Source organism: Oncorhynchus tshawytscha, linkage group LG01 (genome assembly GCF_018296145.1).
Source record: "Oncorhynchus tshawytscha isolate Ot180627B linkage group LG01, Otsh_v2.0, whole genome shotgun sequence".
Lineage (NCBI taxonomy): Eukaryota > Metazoa > Chordata > Actinopteri > Salmoniformes > Salmonidae > Oncorhynchus > Oncorhynchus tshawytscha.
The window spans coordinates 89,799,209-89,822,121 of record NC_056429.1 but is presented as its reverse complement, the minus strand read 5'-3'; the positions used below and the strand labels follow the sequence as shown (position 1 = coordinate 89,822,121).

Sequence of the window (22,913 nt, the reverse complement as noted above, 5' to 3'; positions counted from 1 at the left end):
GCCAATACATTTCAGGCACAAGACATTGCCTTGGGAATCACTTCAGCATACAGAAGTCTTTGTACTTTATAGTCTACACTACAGTATGTATGTGTGGCGGTCTCTGTCTCCACTAGAAAATGGTTTGTTTTCACAGTCACCACTAAGTTATTTGAGACTGTTGACACAAACAATAGTGTTGGCAGGTGTATTTGAAACAAATTCCCCAGCCAAATTGCAGTAAAAGCTTGACTGTGTCCAAACCATTAGTGTATGAGCAAATAGGCAAGACACAGTGTGGCCAGGAAAGATGAACATGAGGTGGTTTTGTCATTAAGGTTAGGTCAATGGAAGGTTTCCATGCAGCAAACTGGTGCTCACTGAGGAGACTACTGTCCAGTCCACATGTCTCAAGGAGAAACTAGAGTTATAACATCCCTTCTACAGGACACTAGCTATCATACATAAATATACCACAACATACATTTTTAATTGGGAAAATGAGAGATGGAGTCTGTATAATTGATATTTAGTCCAATATGAAAATCCCACAGTTATAGCAGGGATAGGCAGTACTTAATAAGCATGTCCATGGGTCTGAAATGGGTCTGAAATGTCATTTTTTTAGTTCATTTCATTATCCTAGTAAAATATCTGCAGTGTGTATATGCACGTTAGGACAAACCCCCTGGATTACAATATAATACTATATAATCTATTACCGTATATTACCGTATAATCTATTATGTAACATAATTATGATAGAAAAGGCTTTAGAATCAATCAAGCTCCAATTCACTTTATTGAATGGCACATACATTATCTACAGTATGTTCGTCTTAGACATTCTACCACTGTGTTGTCAGGAATTTCCCACAATGGAATTCTTAATCAAGCGAATAAAACAATTCTATTCCAGAAGTTCCCATTTTTGGCCAGACTTATGTTTACTGTATTGATTTGATGGCATCTGTCTTTGGAAATCCCTGCCTCTAAGGCAGTCGTCCTGTATTTTGCACTTTGCTGCCAGATTTGAAAGTCTACTGGATTAAAGAAGTGGTTTTTTGAAACCGTGTCTAGGTCTGTAGTGTGACCCACCCTTTGAACAACTTTTACCTCTGGCAACGTGACATGTACACTCAGTGCAAGAGTAGTGCAAGAGTAGTAAAATAAAAAAGTATTTATTTCTTCAGCAAACCAAACTAGTTGATTATGGTCCTTTTGAGACCCAACATTTTCCTTATCTCTAGGCTGGATGTAGAGAGGACATGAGATTTTTAATTTTAGCCAAATGGCTTTTAGCAGTTGGCCAATCCAAACTTCCAGATATAGAGTTTGTTTCAGATATATCACTTTGTTCCAGAGAATGAGATAAATACTGGTTTACTGGGCCTGAACTTCTACTTCTGTTTAGAGACGCTTTCTCACTCCAGTGAATGTGCATACTTTACAAGTGTGCCAAGAAAAATAGGTGTGACTCTCACAATTAAAAGCGGATCATTTTATTACATATTTTGGTTCATCAGCTTTTAATTGAGAGCTCTTAGATGAGCTCTCTTGTGATTTTTGGCTGCACCTTGGTTGAGGTGCTCTACTCCCTCACTGACTTTACAAGATTAGAGAGCGACAGTTCAATGAGTTTCATCACTGGTTTTGTGATGTGTCATTAATTAACCTTTATTTAACTAGGCAAGTCCGTTAAGAACAAGTTCTTATTTACAGTGACGGCATACCTCAGCCAAACCCTCCTCTAACCCAGGGCCTGCTAAAGTCCAGGGATACTTCACACCCACAGTTTACACAGTTAATTAACAGATGTGATGATGACCTGTGACAGCTCAGTGCTGCAGTTTTAATCAAGGTTCTATTCTTGGGTTTACGGTTGATATACAGTGGGAATACAGTGGATGTACAAATTTACAGTATCAGTAAGAATATACACTCAGTGGCCAGTTTATTAGGTACATCCATCTAGTACCCCTTTGCCTCCAGAACAGTCAATTCTTCGGGGCTTGGGAACGTTGCTTGGTATCATGGGACCTAACGTGTGCCAGGAAAACATTCTCCACACCACCTCCACCAACCTGTACCATTGACACCAGGCAGGATGGGGGCCATAGCTGCTTACGCCAAATCCTGACTCTGCCATCAGCATGACGCAACAGGAACCGGGATTCGTCAGACCAGGTGTCGGACCAAATGTTTTTCACTCCTCAACTGTCCAGTGTTGGTGATCATATGCTCACTGGAGCCACTTCTTGTTTTTAGCTGATAGGAGTGGAATCTGGTGTGGCGGTCTGCTGCAATAGACCATCCAGGGCAAGGATCGCCGAGTTGTGTGCTCCGAGATGCCGTTCTGCACACCACTGTTGAACTGTGCTGTTATCTGCCTGTGTTTGGTCCGCCTGTTAGCTTGCATTCTAACGTTCAATTGAGCAGTAACTGAATGCCTCGATTCCCGTCTGCCTGCTTTATATAGCAAGCCACCGCCATGTGACTCAAATGTTTGTAGGAGCGAACCATTTTCGTGAATGGGGTGGTATACCTAATAAACTGTAGCATAGAGTGCATAGTCTCTATGGGCCAGATGGCCGGTTGGTGATGTGATGTTGTCCTCCCACTTGAGACTGTGGGAGATGATGGTCTCCAGGAATTTGAATGATTTAGCTGTTGTAATACTTGATCCATCTATCTCAAGAGAGTGAGTGTTGGTGAGAGATGGTGAGGGGCGTTTTCTGAAGTCAACTACCATCTCCACGCTTTTGTCTGTGTTTTAGGTTATTGAGACTGCACCATGCCACTACCCACTGGGCAAAAACTGGTTGAATCAATGTTGTTTCCATGTCATAAAAAAATACAAATCAACATGGAAAACTGATTGGATTACAAAAAAAGTAATCAACGTAAGAAAATGTAGTATTTTTTTCACCCAACTTTTAACCTAATCCAATGACGAGGTGACATTTTTTGTTGATTTCGCGTTGAATTCACGTTAGTCGACAACTCAACCAAATTTAACAGACGTCTGTGCCCAGTGGAGAGCCGGTAGACCTCTCCACGGTACATGGACTCATCGCCGTCGGTGATGAGACCGACCAGAGTGGTGTCATCTGCAAACTTGAGTAGTTTGACAGATGCGTTGTTGGAGGTGCGGATTACCATGCATTGGAAACTACAGTCAATGTCGATGAGTGGGCTTTTCCAAACGGTTATAGTTGTCGGCTTGCATAAGTGGGAATGTTCATCTGACACGTTCAAGACGAGACTTTTTCTATCCACTATAGTGTAGCACATAACAATAATGAACCCTTCCCTCAAGCCCAAAAAGCTTGATTCTTGTTTCGATTACATTATGGTTACTGTCATGTTGAATAGAAATTGATTGCAGCCCTAGGGTTGACAGCACAATCCAAATAACAAAGACGGGAAAGAAATGCTACACGTTGTGCTTTTTTAATTTACAAAATAACTCAAAGCACAAAATAGCTCCATACTTTCAAAGTATTGTAATTCCCTTTTTAGAAATCATAGTCGTTTACACAGTAAGACTCCATTTACAAGTAATGTGTGATTGATGCTGTCAAATGAAAATAACAATCTGAGAGGCAAGTTTTAATGAGCGAGTGATGTTTTGACTGCAGCTCCATCATCTGTCTGTCTCTCTCCCTGTCACCAGGCCCTACCCAGAGAATGCCAGCTACAGCCACTTGCATGGACTTCTTCCAGCTCTTTGTGCCTGACAACGCCATCCAGAACATGGTGACGCAGACCAACATGTACGCCAAGAAGTACCAGGAGCGCTTCGGCAGCGACGAGGGCTGGCGGAACGTGACTGCGGCTGAGATGAAGGCCTTCCTGGGCTTGGTGACTTCCACCAGCGTTCACCGCTGTGAGTCCGTGCTCAGCATCTGGAGCAGCGGCTTCTTCAGCAACCGCAGCATTGCACTCAAGATGAGCCAGGCGCGCTTTGAGAAGATCCTCAAGTACTTCCACATCGTGGCCTTCCGTTCCAGCCACGGCAGCCATGGCCTCTACAAGATCCAGCCCTTCCTGGACTCACTGCAGCAGTCGTTCGGCTGCAGCAGCTTCCGCCCCTCACAGACTCAGGTATGGCAGTAGGCTGCTGTGTGTACTGTTCAGCATTGGACATGTTTAGTACAGATGACAGGGCTGGGGTCAATTCGAGTAAACTTAAATTTTATTTCAAGTTTTTTTCCATTTTAAATTTTTTAATTTTAAATTAAAATCCCTTCCTGAAGTGACTACCTTCAATTCAAATTTGTTGACATCTGTGCCCAGCGGGCAGCTTGGTGTGTTCGGGGTACTTTTAGAGCAGACTCAAAATACAACACAGTGGTCAGATAGGTAGGTTGTCATTTGGACAAACATTCCTGGAACAATAGTATGTTGTGTCCATGTTTGTTCTAGTTTAGAACAGACTCATAGTTAACTTCTTTGGGAGCCGCATATTTATCTGTGAAGAGTAAACTTGTTTTCTGTCTAATTAAACTCTATTCAAATGTTAATCTAATATCTGTCAGCAGCTGAATAATGTGTATTTGGGCCGTTTAATTAAGAGGGATTGGTTAAGATTAAGTTCAGAAACAAGCTAATGCACACTGAATATCCTTGCTGCAATTTGAATTGATTGACATGAGCCAATTTGCACCCTCCCATGTGGATTCCACCAACTCTTTCAGAATCTTGGCAATGTGAACTTTTCTGAAAGGAGGACAACCTGTCTTCTCTTTCTGTGCTAGGAAGAAGTGGGCTGGTAGGATACAAAGTGGGCTGGTAGGATACAAAGTGGGCTGGTAGTATACAAAGTGGGCTGGTAGTATACAAAGTGGGCTGGTAGTATACAAAGTGGGCTGGTAGGATACAAAGTGGGCTGGGAGGACACAAAGTGGGCTGGGAGGACACAAAGTGGGCTGGTAGGATACAAAGTGGGCTGGGAGGACACAAAGTGGGCTGGGAGGATACAAAGTGGGCTGGGAGGATACAAAGTGGGCTGGGAGGACACAAAGTGGGCTGGGAGGATACAAAGTGGGCTGGGAGGACACAAAGTGGGCTGGGAGGATACAAAGTGGGCTGGGAGGATACAAAGTGGGCTGGGAGGATACAAAGTGGGCTGGTAGTATACAAAGTGGGCTGGTAGTATACAAAGTGGGCTGGTAGTATACAAAGTGGGCTGGTAGTATACAAAGTGGGCTGGTAGTATACAAAGTGGGCTGGTAGGATACAAAGTGGGCTGGGAGGACACAAAGTGGGCTGGGAGGACACAAAGTGGGCTGGGAGGACACAAAGTGGGCTGGGAGGATGCGAAGTCAAAATGTTGTTGCCTTCACAGAAATAATTACGTATGACTGCCTCTGTGTTACATGTTAGAAGGTTATGCTGTATTTTGGTATCAAAGTAGGGTCAGATTAGTGATCAATTTTTTTTATCCATAGTGACTTTAGACTCTGCAGTTTCTGAACCCAAAGAGTATTTCTAACTGATTTAGAATGTGTCCCTAAGCCTACTAGTTACTGCACAGGGTATTTTCACATCAATGAATGTCTGACGTAGCCATGTCAGGGATTTCTCCACCTGTCCTCTGTTCTATTTCAGTTTTAAGTTACTACTTTGACACAGACATACCCAACTTTGTAAAATAGCCAACGAATATAACAACCAGTATCACAACAAATATACCAATATTACAAACAATAAAACAACCAATATAACAAGCACTATCACAACAAATATAGCAATATAACGACCAATATACAGTTGAAGTCGGAAATTTACATACACTTTGGTTGGACTCATTAAAATTTGTTTTTCAAACACTCCACAAACTTCTTGTTAACAAAACTATAGTTTTGGCAAGTCGGTTAGGACATCTACTTTGTGCATGACACCTTTAAACAGCTTGGAAAATTCCAGAAAATGCTTTAGAAGCTTCTAATAGGCTAATTGACATCATTTGAGTCAATTGCAGGTGTACCTGTGGATGTATTTCAAGACCTACCTTCAAACTCAGTGCCTCTTTGCCTGGCATCGTGGGAAAATCTAAAGAAATCAACCAAGACCTCAGAATATTTTTTTAGACCTCCACAAGTCTGCTTCATCCTTGGGAGCAATTTCCAAACACCTGAAGGTACCACGTTCATCTGTACAAACAATAGTACACAAGTATAAACACCATTGGACCACGCAGCCGTCATAACACTCAGGAAGGAGACGAGTTCTGTCTCCCTAGAGATGAATGTACTTTTGGTGCGAAAAGTGCAAATCAATCCCAGAACAGCAAAGGACCTTGTGAAGATGCTGGAGGAAACAGGTACACAATTATCTATATCCACAGTTAAATGAGTCCTATAACGACATAACCTGAAAGGCTGCTCAGCAAGGAAGAAGCCACTGCTCCAAAACTGTCATAAAAAAGCCAGACTACGGTTTCCAACTGCACATGGGGACAAAGATTGTACTTTTTGGAGAAATGTCCTCTGGTCTGATAAAACAAAAGTAGAACTGTTTGGCCATAATGACCATCATTATGTTTGGAGGAAAAAGGGGGAGCCTTGCAAGCCGAAGAACACCATCCCAACCGTGAAGCACGGGGGTGGCAGCATCATGTTGTGATGGTACTTTGCTGCAGGAGGGACTGGTGCACTTCACAAAATTGATGGCATCGTGAGGAAGGAGAAATATGTGGATATATTGAAGCAACATCTCAAGACATCAGTGAGGAAGTTGAAGCTTGGTCGCAAATGGGTCTTCCAAATGGACAATGACCCCAAGCATACTTCCAATGTCATGGAAAAAGGGCTTAAGGACAACAAAGTCAAGGTATTGGAGTGGCCATCACAAAGCCCTGAACTCAACCCTATAGAAAATGTGTGTGCAGAACTGAAAAAGCGTGTGGGAGCAGGGAGGCCTACAATAATGACTCAGTTACAGGAGGAATGGGCCAAAATTCACCCAACTTATTGTGGGAAGCTTGTGGAAGGCTACCTGAAACGTTTGACCCAAGTTACGAAATGTAAAGGCAATGCTACCAAATACTAATTAAGTGTTTATACATTTCTGACCCACTGGGAATGTGTTGAAAGAAATAAAAGCTGAAATAAATAATTCTCTGTACTGTTATTCTGACATTTCACATTCTTAAAATAAAGTGGTGATCCTAACTGACAGGGACTTTTTACTAGGATTAAATGTTAGAACTACCAATATTACAACCAATTTAACAACCAATATAACAATATTACAACCAATATAACTACAAATATAGCAATATAACAACAATATTACAACCAATATAACTACCAATATAACATACAACCAATATAACTACCAATGCAACAACCAATATGACTACCAATGCAACAACCAATATGACTACCAATGCAACAACCAATATGACTACCAATGCAACAACCAATATAACTACCAATGCAACAACCAATATAACTACCAATGCAACAACCAATATAACTACCAATGCAACAACCAATATAACTACCAATGCAACAACCAATATAACTACCAATGCAACAACCAATACAACTACCAATGCAACAACCAATATAACTACCAATGCAACAACCAATAACTTATAACAATATAACAACCAATACAACAACCAATATAACAACCAATATAACAACCAATACAACTTATAACAATATTACATCCAATATAACAACCAATATAATTATACAACAGCCAATATAACAACCAATACAACAATATTACAACCAATACAACAACCAATATAACAATACAACAACCAATATAATAATACAACAACCAATATAACAACCAATATAACAACCAATACAACAATATTACAACCAACACAACTTATAACAATATTACAATCAATACAACAACCAATATAACAATACAACAACCAATATAACAACCAATATAACAACCAATATAACAACCAATACAACTTATAACAATATTACATCCAATACAACAACCAATATTACAACCAATACAACTTATACCAATATAACAACCAATACAACTTATACCAATATAACAACCAATATAACAATACAACAACCAATATAAAAAAACAATACAACAACCAATATACCAATACAACAAACAATATAACAATACAACAACCAATATACCAATACAACATCCAATATAACAACCAATATTACAACCAATACAACAATATTACAACCAATATAACAACCAATACAACTTATAACAATATTACAACCAATATAACAAGATAATGAACAATATAACAACCAATATAACAATACAACAACCAATATAACAACCAATATTACAACCAATACAACAATATTACAACCAATACAACTTATAACAATATTACAACCAATATAACAAGATAATGAACAATATAGCAACCAATACAACAACCAATATAACAATACAACAACCAATATAACAACCAATACAACTTATAACAACCAATATAACAATACAACAACCAATATAACAAACAATATAACAATATAACAGCCAATATAACAATATAACAACCAATATAACAATATAACAACCAATATAACAACAAATATAACAACCAATACAACTTCTAACAATATTACAACCAATATAACAAGATAATGAACAATATAGCAACCAATATAACAACCAATATAACAATACAACAACCAATACAACTTATAACAACCAATATAACAACCAATATAACAATACAACAGCCAATATAACAACCAATACAACTTATAACAACCAATATAACAATACAACAACCAATATAACAAACAATATAACAGCCAATATAACAATACAACAACAACCAATACAACTTATAACAACCAATATAACAATACAACAGCCAATATAACAACCAATACAACTTATAACAACCAATATAACAATACAACAACCAATATAACAAACAATATAACAACCAATATAACAATATAACAACCAATATAACAATACAACAGCCAATATAACAACCAATACAACTTCTAACAATATTACAACCAATATAACAAGATAATGAACAATATAACAACCAATACTGCAACCAATATAACAATACAACAACCAATACAACAACCAATATAACAACCAATATTACAACCAATACAACTTCTAACAATATTACAACCAATATAACAAGATAATGAACAATATAGCAACCAATACAACAACCAATATAACAACAAATATAACAACCAATACAACTTATAACAATATAATAACCAATATAACAAACAATACAACAACCAATATAACAACCAATACAACTTATAACAATATTACATCCAATATAACAAACAATACAACAACCAATATAATAATACAACATCCAATATTACAACCAATACAACAATATTACAACCAATACAACTTATAACAATATTACAATCAATACAACAACCAATATAACAATACAACAACCAATACAGCAACCAATATAACAACAAATATAACAACCAATACAACTTATAACAATATTACAACCAATATAACAATATAACAACCAATACAACTTCTAACAATATTACAACCAATATAACAAGATAATGAACAATATAACAACCAATACAGCAACCAATATAACAATACAACAACCAATACAACAATACAACAACCAATATAACAATATAACAACCAATATTACAACCAATACAACTTCTAACAATATTACAACCAATATAACAAGATAATGAACAATATAGCAACCAATACAACATCCAATATAACAACCAATATAACAAACAATACAACAAGCAATATAACAACCAATACAACTTATAACAATATTACATCCAATATAACAATATAACAAACAATACAACAACCAATAAACAACCAATACAACTTATAACAATATTACATCCAATATAACAACCAATATAACAAACAATACAACAACCAATATAATAATACAATATCCAATATAACAACCAATATTACAACCAATACAACAATATTACAACCAATACAACTTATAACAATATTACAATCAATACAACAACCAATATAACAACCAATACAACAACCAATATAACAACCAATATAACAACCAATACAACTTATAACAATATTACATCCAATACAACAACCAATATAACAATACAACAACCAATATAACAACCAATATAACAATACAACAACCAATATAACAAACAATACAACAACCAATATACCAATACAACAAACAATATAACAATACAACAACCAATATAACAATACAACATCCAATATAACAACCAATATTACAACCAATACAACAATATTACAACCAATACAACTTATAACAATATTACAACCAATATAACAACCAATACAACTTATAACAATATTACAACCAATATAACAAGATAATGAACAATATAACAACCAATATAACAATACAACAACCAATATAACAACCAATATTACAACCAATACAACTTCTAACAATATTACAACCAATATAACAAGATAATGAACAATATAACAACCAATATAACAATACAACAACCAATATAACAACCAATACAACTTATAACAATATAACAACCAATATAACAATACAACAACCAATATAACAACCAATATAACAACCAATACAACTTCTAACAATATTGCAACCAACATAACAAGATAATGAACAATATAACAACCAATATAACAATACAACAACCAATATAACAATACAACAGCCAATATAACAACCAATATAACAACCAATACAACTTCTAACAATATTACAACCAACATAACAAGATAATGAACAATATAACAACCAATACAGCAACCAATATAAACACAAATATAACCAATACAACTTATAACAATATTACAACCAATATAACAATATTACAACCAATATAACAATATTACAACCAATACAACAATATTACAACCAAAACAACCAATACAACAATATTACAACCAATACAACAATATTACAACCAAAACAACCAATACAACAATATTACAACCAATACAACAATATTACAATATTACAACCAATACAACAAGATAATGAACAATATAACAACCAATACAGCAACCAATATAACAACAAATATAACAACCAATACAACAATCAATATAACAAGAAAATTACCAATATAACAATATTACAACCAATATAACAACCAATACAACAACCAATATAGCAATACAACAACCAATATAACAATACAACAACCAATATAACAATACAACAGCCAATATAACAACCAATACAACAATATTACAACCAAAACAACCAATACAACAATATTACAACCAATACAACAATATTACAATATTACAACCAATATAACAAGATAATAAACAATATAACCAATACAGCAACCAATGTAACAACAAATATAACAACCAATACAACTTATAACAACCAATACAACAATATTACAACCAATACAACAACCAATTTAACAAGATAATGACCAATATAACAATATTACAACCAATACAACAATATTGCAATCAATACAACAACCAATATAACAAGATAATGACCAATATAAAAATATTACAACCAATGTAACACGATAATGACCAATACAACAATATTACAACCAATACAATATTACAACCAATACAACAACCAATATAACAAGATAATGACCAATATAACAGTATTACAACCAATATAACACGATAATGACCAATATAACAACAACAAATATAACAACCAATACAACTTATAACAACCAATACAACAATATTACAACCAATACAACAACCAATTTAACAAGATAATGACCAATATAACAATATTACAACCAATACAACAATATTGCAATCAATACAACAACCAATATAACAAGATAATGACCAATATAAAAATATTACAACCAATGTAACACGATAATGACCAATACAACAATATTACAACCAATATAACAATATTACAACCAATCCAACAACCAATAACAAGATAATGACAAATATAACAATGAATATACCAATACAACAACCAATATAACAATATCACAACCAATACAACTACCAATATAACAAGATAATGACCAATACAACAATATTACAACCAATACAACAATATTACAACCAATACAACAATATTACAACCAATACAACAACCAATTTAACAAGATAATGACCAATATAACAATATTACAACCAATACAACAATATTTCAATCAATACAACAACCAATATAACAAGATAATGACCAATATAAAAATATTACAACCAAAATAACACGATAATGACCAATATTACAACCAATACACTATTACAACCAATACAACAACCAATATAACAAGATAATGACCAATATAACAGTATTACAACCAATATGACACGATAATGACCAATATAACAATTTTACAACCAATATAACAATATTACAACCAATACAACAACCAAGACAACAACCAATATAACAAGATAATGACCAATATAACAATATTACAACCAATACAACAACCAATATAACAAGATAACGACCAATATAACAATATTACAACCAATACAACAACCAATATAACAAGATAACGACCAATCATTCACAATGAATATAACAATATAAGAACCAATATAAAAATATTACAACCGGTATAACAACCAATATAACAATTTAACAACCAATATAACAACTAATATAACCAATACAACAATATCACAACCAATATAACAATATACAGTGCATTCAGAAAGTATTCAGACCCCTTGACCTTTTCCACATTTTGTTATGTTACAGTCTTATTCTAAAATGGATCACATTGTTTTTCCCCCTCATCAATCTGCACACAATACTCATAATGACAAAGCAAAAACAGAAGAAAAAACCCCTGGAAATATCACATTTACAGAAGTATTCAGACCCTTTACTCAGTACTTTGTTGAAGCACCTTTAGCAGCGATTACAGCCTCACGTCTTCTTGGGTATGACTCTACAAGCTTGGAACACCTGTATTTGGGGAGTTTCTCCCATTCTTCTCTGCAGATCCTCTCAAGGTCTGTCAGGTTGGATGGGGAGTGTTGCTGCACAGCTATTTGCAGGTCTCTCCAGGGATGTTCAATAGGGTTCAAGTACAGGCTCTTGCTGGGCCACTCAAGGACATTCAGACTTGTCCCGAAGCCACTCCTGTGTTGTCTTGGCTGTGTGGTTAGGGTCGTTGTCCTGTTGGAAAGTGAACCTTCGCCCCAGTCTGAGGTCCTGAGAGCTCTGGAGCAGGTTTTCATCGAGGATCTTTCTGTACTTTGCTCCGTTCATCTTTCCCTCAAACCTGACTAGTCTCCCAGTCCCTGCTGCTGAAAAACATCCCCACAGCATGATGCTGCCAACCCCATGCTTCATCGTAGGGATGGTGCCAGGTTTCCTCCAGACGTGATGCTTGGCATTCAGGCCAAAGAGTTCAATCTTGGTTTCATCAGACCAGAGAATCTTGTTTCTCATAGTCTGACTCCTTTAGGTGCCTTCTGGCAATCTCCAAGTGGGCTATCATGTGCCTTTTACTGAGGAGTGGCTTCCATCCGGCCACTCTTCCATAAAGGCTTGATTGTTGGAGTGCTGCAGAGATGGTTGTCCTTCTGGAAGGTTCTCCCATCTTCATAGAGGAACTCTATCAGAGCGACAATCACCTCCCTGACCAAGGCCCTTCTCCCCCGATTGTTCAGTTTGGCTGGGCGGCCAGCACTAGGAAGTCTCGGTGGTACCAAACTTCTTCCATTTAAGAATGATGGAGGCCACTGTGTTCTTGGGGACCTTCAATGCTGCAGACATTTTTACATACCCTTCCCCAAATCTGTGCCTCGACAAAATTCCTTCTATCTCATGGCTTGATTTTTGCTCAGACATGCACTGTCACCTGTGGGACCTTATATTGACAGGTGTGTGCCTTTCCAAATCATGTCCAATCAATTGAGCTTACCACTGGTGGACTCTAATCAAGTGGTAGAACCATCTCGAGGGTGATCAATGGAAACAGGATGCATCCAAGCTCAATTTCGAGTCTCATAGCAAAGGGTCCGAATACTTATGTTAATTATTTTTTATGCATTTGCAAAAATGTGAAAACTGTTTTCTTTTTGTCATTATTGGGTATTCTGTGTAGATTGCTGTGATTTTGGGGGGGATTTTTTAAAACCCATTTTAGAACAAGGCTGTAATGTAACACAATGTGGAAAATGTAAAGGGGTCTGAATACTTTCTGAAGGCACTGTAACAACCAAAATAAGGACCAATATAACTGCCAATATAACAACCAATACAACAACCAATATAACATTTTAGTAAGGTAATAATAAGGCTGCATTGTCTTATTTGAAATGCCTGTTCAAATGTTCTAAATGGAATAACTCTGGGATGTGCCCAATGTGTCAGTCAAGGTGTAGTGTACTCTCAACTATATACATAGTGTACAGGAGGCTGACAGTTTGCCTCAGCGTGTTCCCTGGTGACCATCAGGCGTTCCGCATTGCATGTAAATTCCCTGTCAGACATGGCGGATCAAATCGGCTCGCTGCTGCCTCCCAGAGCTGACAGGGGAGGAAAAGAGTGTTGAGTGGGCACCTTCCTTCTCCTCCGCTCCACTCCCCTCAACTTCAATCCCCTATGCTCCCCTCCACTCTGCTCCTTTCCTCTCCACTCCACTCTGATCCCCTCCACTCCCCTCCCCTCCACTCCTAGGAGTCTAGATGGAAATGAGGCAGACCCACTCAGTCAGAGCTGAGGGAAAGGGAATCCACCTTCACACCACATCCTCTGGCCCAGAAGTCAGGGCCCCAAAGGCTGGTGTCTGGACACAGCATAGCACATCTGGTTTCCTTGTTCTCTCTCTCTCCCCCCTCTCTCTCTCTGTCTCCCTCCCCCTCTCTCTCTCTCTGTGTAAAAACCAGCAGGCATTGTTCAAAACCCTTGTCATTTTCCAATGCAAATACTTTCACCCAGACATTCACTTTATTATCTGCACTTACTGCTGAGTTCCAGGGACATTTATATCACAGACTCCAGTAGCTGTAGAGGTATGAGTTGAAATATGCCCTCCATAGCTCCACAGTGGGGGGTTGGTGATATCCTGTCTCTGATTGGGCTGCCTCTGGCTGGAGCTCTGATCAGCACAGCCTGGGGATGGATGTTCTGTCTGAATAATGAATGCCTTTTCCCTGGCTGTGGCCAAGAAAAAGTGTCTACCAAAATGTTCCATGTACTGTTTTTTTCTGTCTGTGAAGCCTACCTCCTTCCGCCTCTGCCTGTTATAATGAGAATAACAGAAGCCTTTATAGAAATGTTTTTTCTTCACCCTTTTAGACAGCTCATTAAGTGAAGTTTCTACTTTAAGACGAAAGGAAAGGTGCATGTCAAAACCGTCCTGTGCATCTCTGGCATAGCAGGGGTTCTTTGGAAAGTACATTCAAATTGCTGAGCTTTGTGGCACTAACAATTCTGCTTAGCTTGCTGTCCAATGCTACTCTCTCTCATTAACGTACACAACACAAACACCTCTGTTTAGAGATCTAGCACGTCTGGCAAATAGAAGGTGTACCTTTTGTTTCCATCTCTGTCTCCTCAGACACTGTGTGCCTCTCTCAGGTAGGTCATGGCTCTCAGAATGCCACCTATCTTAGCTAATGGAGTAGCTGTCAGGCAGATAGAATTCATCTTTGTCATGGCCTCCACTGAGATTAAGTCATTGGGGTTGAGAAATGGGTTTGATACACATCCATCCTCCACAGGCCAAAGACTAACCGAGCATTAACCGACTGTAGTAATATCAGTAGAGCACAGGGTCTAAAGGACAGGTCTATAGCCATACTGTCATATTTCAGGCAGCAGTGAAAAGTCAGACAATACACAGATTTGTGACTGATTTCACCCATGTAGGAATAACTGAATAATTTAGAAAATCCTTTTGTGAATCCTTTTGATGCTCAAGATTTGTTTAATGAGGGTGACCTGTGGATAACTATCAATGTCTCAAACACAGTGCTTATAACAAATTCCTCTGGTCAACTGTCACTGTGACTTATTTACCTATTTGACTCCATGTAAAGGATCCAGGTGTTTCTATCACCATTACATCATCAAAACAAATCAATATAGGAGAAAACAACCTGGAACAACCGGTCACATCATGCCTTCTCTCTGCTCAATACATGTCTTAAATACCTGCTCCCTGATCAGCTCAGGCTCTCCTGCAGACCTACAATACATTTTTAGGTACTTCAGGCGGCCTGCCGTGTGTCTGTGTGGCTCCCCAGTGGTAGGAGGTGTGAGTTAACAGAGCTGTAGCAGGCAGCACGTCTACAGTACTCAATGTGGCTTGCCTGTTCTGTTCTGGGCAAAACAAACACCACCTGTGCCTCGTGGCTCCTTGGTCCGGTGCAAAATCACTGTGGCAACGCATGCCGGTCCCATCCAGCCAACTTGACATTCTGCAGACTAGAAAGCCAGCCAGACAGAGAGGGGTTAGCCACACTGTTTCATTAACATGATGTTAAGATGCTCCCTAGCTTTTGTCTGTAGTTCACACACATACAGTACAATCAGTCAGCAACAGCTACCATACTGCCACCCTCAGGCATTTAATGGTTCAGTAGCCCCACATCCCTGGTTATACCCCTGTCTCCTGCTTGGCTGAAGGAGACATCCCTGGTTATACATCTGTCTCCTGCTTGGCTGAAGGAGACATCCCTGGTTATACATCTGTCTCCTGCTTGGCTGAAGGAGACATCCCTGGTTATACATCTGTCTCCTGCTTGGCTGAAGGAGACATCCCTGGTTATACATCTGTCTCCTGCTTGGCTGAAGGAGACATCCCTGGTTATACATCTGTCTCCTGCTTGGCTGAAGGAGACATCCCTGGTTATACATCTGTCTCCTGCTTGGCTGAAGGAGACATCCCTGGTTATACACCTGTCTCCTGCTTGGCTGAAGGAGGCATCCCTGGTTATACATCTGTCTCCTGCTTGGCTGAAGGAGACATCCCTGGTTATACATCTGTCTCCTGCTTGGCTGAAGGAGACATCCCTGGTTATACACCTGTCTCCTGCTTGGCTGAAGGAGACATCCCTGGTTATACACCTGTCTCCTGCTTGGCTGAAGGAGACATCCCTGGTTATACATCTGTCTCCTGCTTGGCTGAAGGAGACATCCCTGGTTATACATCTGTCTCCTGCTTGGCTGAAGGAGACATCCCTGGTTATACACCTGTCTCCTGCTTGGCTGAAGGAGACATCCCTGGTTATACACCTGTCTCCTGCTTGGCTGAAGGAGACATCCCTGGTTATACACCTGTCTCCTGCTTGGCTGAAGGAGACATCCCTGGTTATACACCTGTCTCCTGCTTGGCTGAAGGAGACATCCCTGGTTATACACCTGTCTCCTGCTTGGCTGAAGGAGACATCCCTAGTTATACACCTGTCTCCTGCTTGGCTGAAGGAGACATCCCTGGTTATACAGTGGGGCAAAAAAGTATTTAGTCAGCCAACAATTGTGCAAGTTCTCCCACTTAAAAAGATGAGAGGCCTGTAATTTTCATCATAGGTACACTTCAACTATGACAGACAAAATGAGGAGAACAAAACCAGAAAATCACATTGTAGGATTTTTAATGAATTTATTTGCAAATTATGGTGGAAAATAAGTATTTGGTCACCTACAAACAAGCAAGATTTCTGGCTCTCACAGACCTGTAACTTCTTCTTTAAGAGGCTCCTCTGTCCTTCACTCGTTACCTGTATTAATGGCACCTGTTTGAACTTGCTATCAGTATAAAAGACACCTGTCCACAACCTCAAACAGTCACACTCCAAACTCCACTATGGCCAAGACCAAAGAGCTGTCAAAGGACACCAGAAACAAAATTGTAGACCTGCACCAGGCTGGGAAGACTGAATCTGCAATAGGTAAGCAGCTTGGTTTGAAGAAATCAACCGTGGGAGCAATTATTAGGAAATGGAAGACATACAAGACCACTGATAATCTCCCTCGATCTGGGGCTCCACGCAAGATCTCACCCCGTGAGGTCAAAATGATCACAAGAACGGTGAGCAAAAATCCCAGAACCACACGGGGGGACCTAGTGAATGACCTGCAGAGAGCTGGGACCAAAGTAACAAAGCCTACCATCAGTAACACACTATGCCGCCAGGGACTCAAATCCTGCAGTGCCAGACGTGTCCCCCTGCTTAAGCCAGTACATGTCCAGACCTGTCTGAAGTTTGCTAGAGAGCATTTGGATGATCCAGAAGAAGATTGGGAGAATGTCATATGGTCAGATGAAACCAAAATATAACTTTTTTGTAAAAATTCAACTCGTCGTGTTTGGAAGACAAAGAATGCTGAGTTGCATCCAAAGAACACCATACCTACTGTGAAGCATGGGGGTGGAAACATGCTTTGGGGCTGTTTTTCTGCAAAGGGACCAGGACGACTGATCCGTGTAAAGGAAAGAATGAATGGGTCCATGTATCGTGAGATTTTGAGTGAAAACCTCCTTCCATCAGCAAGGGCATTTTATTATTTTTATTTTACCTTTATTTAACCAGGTAGGCAAGTTGAGAACAAGTTCTCATTTACAATTGCGACCTGGCCAAGATAAAGCAAAGCAGTTTGACAGATACAACGACACAGAGTTACACATGGAGTAAAACAAACATACAGTCAATAATACAGTATAAACAAGTCTATATACAATGTGAGAAAATGAGGTGAGAAGGGAGGTAAAGGCAAAAAAGGCCATGGTGACAAAGTATATACAATATAGCAAGTAAAACACTGGAATGGTAGTTTTGCAATGGAAGAATGTGCAAAGTAGAAATAAAAATAATGGGGTGCAAAGGAGCAAAATAAATTAATTAAATACAGTTGGGAAAGAGGTAGTTGTTTGGGCTAAATTATAGGTGGGCTATGTACAGGTGCAGTAATCTGTGAGCTGCTCTGACAGTTGGTGCTTAAAGCTAGTGAGGGAGATAAGTGTTTCCAGTTTCAGAGATTTTTTTAGTTCGTCCCAGTCATTGGCAGCAGAGAACTGGAAGGAGAGGCGGCCAAAGAAAGAATTGGTTTTGGGGGTGACTAGAGAGATATACCTATACAGGTGGGAGATGCTATGGTGACCAGCGAGCTGAGATAAGGGGGGACTTTACCTAGCAGGGTCTTGTAGATGACATGGAGCCAGTGGGTTTGGCGACGAGTATGAAGCGAGGGCCAGCCAACGAGAGCGTACAGGTCGCAATGGTGGGTAGTATATGGGGCTTTGGTGATAAAACGGATTGCACTGTGATAGACTGCATCCAATTTGTTGAGTAGGGTATTGGAGGCTATTTTGTAAATGACATCGCCAAAGTCGAGGATTGGTAGGATGGTCAGTTTTACAAGGGTATGTTTGGCAGCATGAGTGAAGGATGCTTTGTTGCGAAATAGGAAGCCAATTCTAGATTTAACTTTGGATTGGAGATGTTTGATATGGGTCTGGAAGGAGAGTTTACAGTCTAACCAGACACCTAAGTATTTGTAGTTGTCCACGTATTCTAAGTCAGAGCCGTCCAGAGTAGTGATGTTGGACAGGCGGGTAGGTGCAGGTAGCGATCGGTTGAAGAGCATGCATTTAGTTTTACTTGTATTTAAGAGCAATTGGAGGCCACGGAAGGAGAGTTGTATGGCATTGAAGCTTGCCTGGAGGGTTGTTAACACAGTGTCCAAAGAAGGGCCGGAAGTATACAGAATGGTGTCGTCTGCGTAGAGGTGGATCAGAGACTCACCAGCAGCATTGAAGATGAAACGTGGCTGGGTCTTTCAGCATGACAATGATCCAAAACACACCGCCCGGGCAACGAAGGAGTGGCTTCGTAAGAAGCATTTCAAGGTCCTGGAGTGGCCTAGCCAGTCTCCAGATCTCAACCCCATAGAAAATCTTTGGAGGGAGTTGAAAGTCCGTGTTGCCCAGCAACAGCCCCAAAACATCACTGTTCTAGAGGAGATCTGCATGGAGGAATGGGCCAAAATACCAGCAACAGTGTGTGAAAACCTTGTGAAGACTTACAGAAAATGTTTGACCTCTGTCATTGCCAACAAAGGGTATATAACAAAGTATTGAGAAACTTTTGTTGTTGACCAAATACTTATTTTCTACCATAATTTGCAAATTAATTAATTACAAATCCTACAATGTGATTTTCTGGATTTTTTTTCTCATTTTGTCTGTCATAGTTGAAGTGTACCTATGATGAAAATTACAGGCCTCTCTCATCTTTTTAAGTGGGAGAACTTGCACAATTGGTGGCTGACTAAATACTTTTTTGCCCCTCTGTACATCTGTCTCCTGCTTGGCTGAAGGAGACATCCCTGGTTATACACCTGTCTCCTGCTTGGCTGAAGGAGACATCCCTGGTTATACACCTGTCTCCTGCTTGGCGGAAGGAGACATCCCTGGTTATACACCTGCTCGTGGCTGACGGAGTCATCCCTGGTTATACACCTGCTCTTAGCTGAAGGAGACACCCCTGGTTATACACCTGCTCTTAGCTGAAGGAGACACCCCTGGTTATACACCTGCTCTTAGCTGAAGGAGACACCCCTGGTTATACACCTGCTCGTGGCTGAAGGATACACCCCTGGTTATACACCTGCTCGTGGCTGAAGGAGTCATCCCTGGTTATACATCTGCTCGTGGCTGACGGAGTCATCCCTGGTTATACACCTGCTCTTAGCTGAAGGAGACACCCCTGGTTATACACCTGCTCTTAGCTGAAGGAGACACCCCTGGTTATACACCTGCTCTTAGCTGAAGGAGACACCCCTGGTTATACACCTGCTCTTAGCTGAAGGAGACACCCCTGGTTATACACCTGCTCGTGGCTGAAGGAGACACCCCTGGTTATACACCTGCTCGTGGCTGAAGGAGACACCCCTGGTTATACACCTGCTCTTAGCTGAAGGAGACACCCCTGGTTATACACCTGCTCGTGGCTGAAGGAGTCATCCCTGGTTATACACCTGCTCGTGGCTGACGGAGTCATCCCTGGTTATACACCTGCTCTTAGCTGAAGGAGACACCCCTGGTTATACACCTGCTCTTAGCTGAAGGAGACACCCCTGGTTATACACCTGCTCTTAGCTGAAGGAGACACCCCTGGTTATACACCTGCTCTTAGCTGAAGGAGACACCCCTGGTTATACACCTGCTCGTGGCTGAAGGATACACCCCTGGTTATACACCTGCTCGTGGCTGAAGGAGACATCCCTGGTTATACACCTGCTCGTGGCTGAAGGATACACCCCTGGTTATACACCTGCTCGTGGCTGAAGGAGACATCCCTGGTTATACACCTGCTCGTGGCTGAAGGAGACATCCCTGGTTATACACCTGCTCGTGGCTGACGGAGTCATCCCTGGTTATACACCTGCTCGTGGCTGACGGAGTCATCCCTGGTTATACACCTGCTCTTAGCTGAAGGAGACACCCCTGGTTATACACCTGCTCTTAGCTGAAGGAGACACCCCTGGTTATACACCTGCTCTTAGCTGAAGGAGACACCCCTGGTTATACACCTGCTCTTAGCTGAAGGAGACACCCCTGGTTATACACCTGCTTGTGGCTGAAGGATACACCCCTGGTTATACACCTGCTCGTGGCTGAAGGAGACATCCCTGGTTATACACCTGCTCGTGGCTGAAGGAGACATCCCTGGTTATACACCTGCTCGTGGCTGAAGGAGACATCCCTGGTTATACACCTGCTCGTGGCTGAAGGACAGGTTTACTTTATGTTTGTTGTTGTTGCATTGTCCAGAAGGAACCTGCAAGTAAGCATTTGGTTGGACGATGTATACCATGTGTATCCTGCACATACTGTACGACTGATACGCTTGAGGATGCCTTTGAATATGAACTGTACAAACTGCTAGGGGAAAGATTGACGTGTTGGTGAGGTGATGCTGTCCCAAAGGTGCTCCATGATGTAATACTGATGCTTTCCCTCTGTTCCATAGGTGCTCCATGATGTAATACTGATGCTTTCCCTCTGTCCCAAAGGTGCTCCATGATGTAATACTGATGCTTTCCCTCTGTTCCATAGGTGCTCCATGATGTAATACTGATGCTTTCCCTCTGTCCCAAAGGTGCTCCATGATGTAATACTGATGCTTTCCCTCTGTTCCATAGGTGCTCCATGATGTAATACTGATGCTTTCCCTCTGTTCCATAGGTGCTCCATGATGTAATACTGATGCTTTCCCTCTGTCCCATAGGTGCTCCATGATGTAATACTGATGCTTTCCCTCTGTTCCATAGGTGCTCCATGATGTAATACTGATGCTTTCCCTCTGTCCCAAAGGTGTTCCATGATGTAATACTGATGCTTTCCCTCTGTTCCATAGGTGCTCCATGATGTAATACTGATGCTTTCCCTCTGTCCCATAGGTGCTCCATGATGTAATACTGATGCTTTCCCTCTGTCCCATAGGTGCTCCATGATGTAATACTGATGCTTTCCCTCTGTTCCAAAGGTGCTCCATGATGTAATACTGATGCTTTCCCTCTGTTCCAAAGGTGCTCCATGATGTAATACTGATGCTTTCCCTCTGTTCCAAGGGTGCTCCATGATGTAATACTGATGCTTTCCCTCTGTTCCATAGGTGCTCCATGATGTAATACTGATGCTTTCCCTCTGTTCCATAGGTGCTCCATGATGTAATACTGATGCTTTCCCTCTGTCCCAAAGGTGCTCCATGATGTAATACTGATGCTTTCCCTCTGTTTCATACGTGCTCCATGATGTAATACTGATGCTTTCCCTCTGTCCCATAGGTGCTCCATGATGTAATACTGATGCTTTCCCTCTGTCCCATAGGTGCTCCATGATGTAATACTGATGCTTTCCCTCTGTCCCAAAGGTGCTCCATGATGTAATACTGATGCTTTCCCTCTGTCCCAAAGGTGCTTCATGATGTAATACTGATGCTTTCCCTCTGTTCCATACGTGCTCCATGATGTAATACTGATG

General features: G+C 40.1%; 1 protein-coding gene across 1 annotated transcript in view; it reads left to right on the top strand.

The window, feature by feature from the left end:
- Positions 1 to 22,913, top strand: part of LOC112234635 (piggyBac transposable element-derived protein 5) — a 44,002-nt gene that overhangs the window by 2,479 nt on the left and 18,610 nt on the right. Inside the window, exon 2 of the mRNA XM_042327198.1 lies at positions 3,656 to 4,086. Coding sequence (XP_042183132.1) covers positions 3,656 to 4,086 — 431 coding nt within the window. The remainder of the gene's footprint in view (positions 1 to 3,655; positions 4,087 to 22,913) is intronic.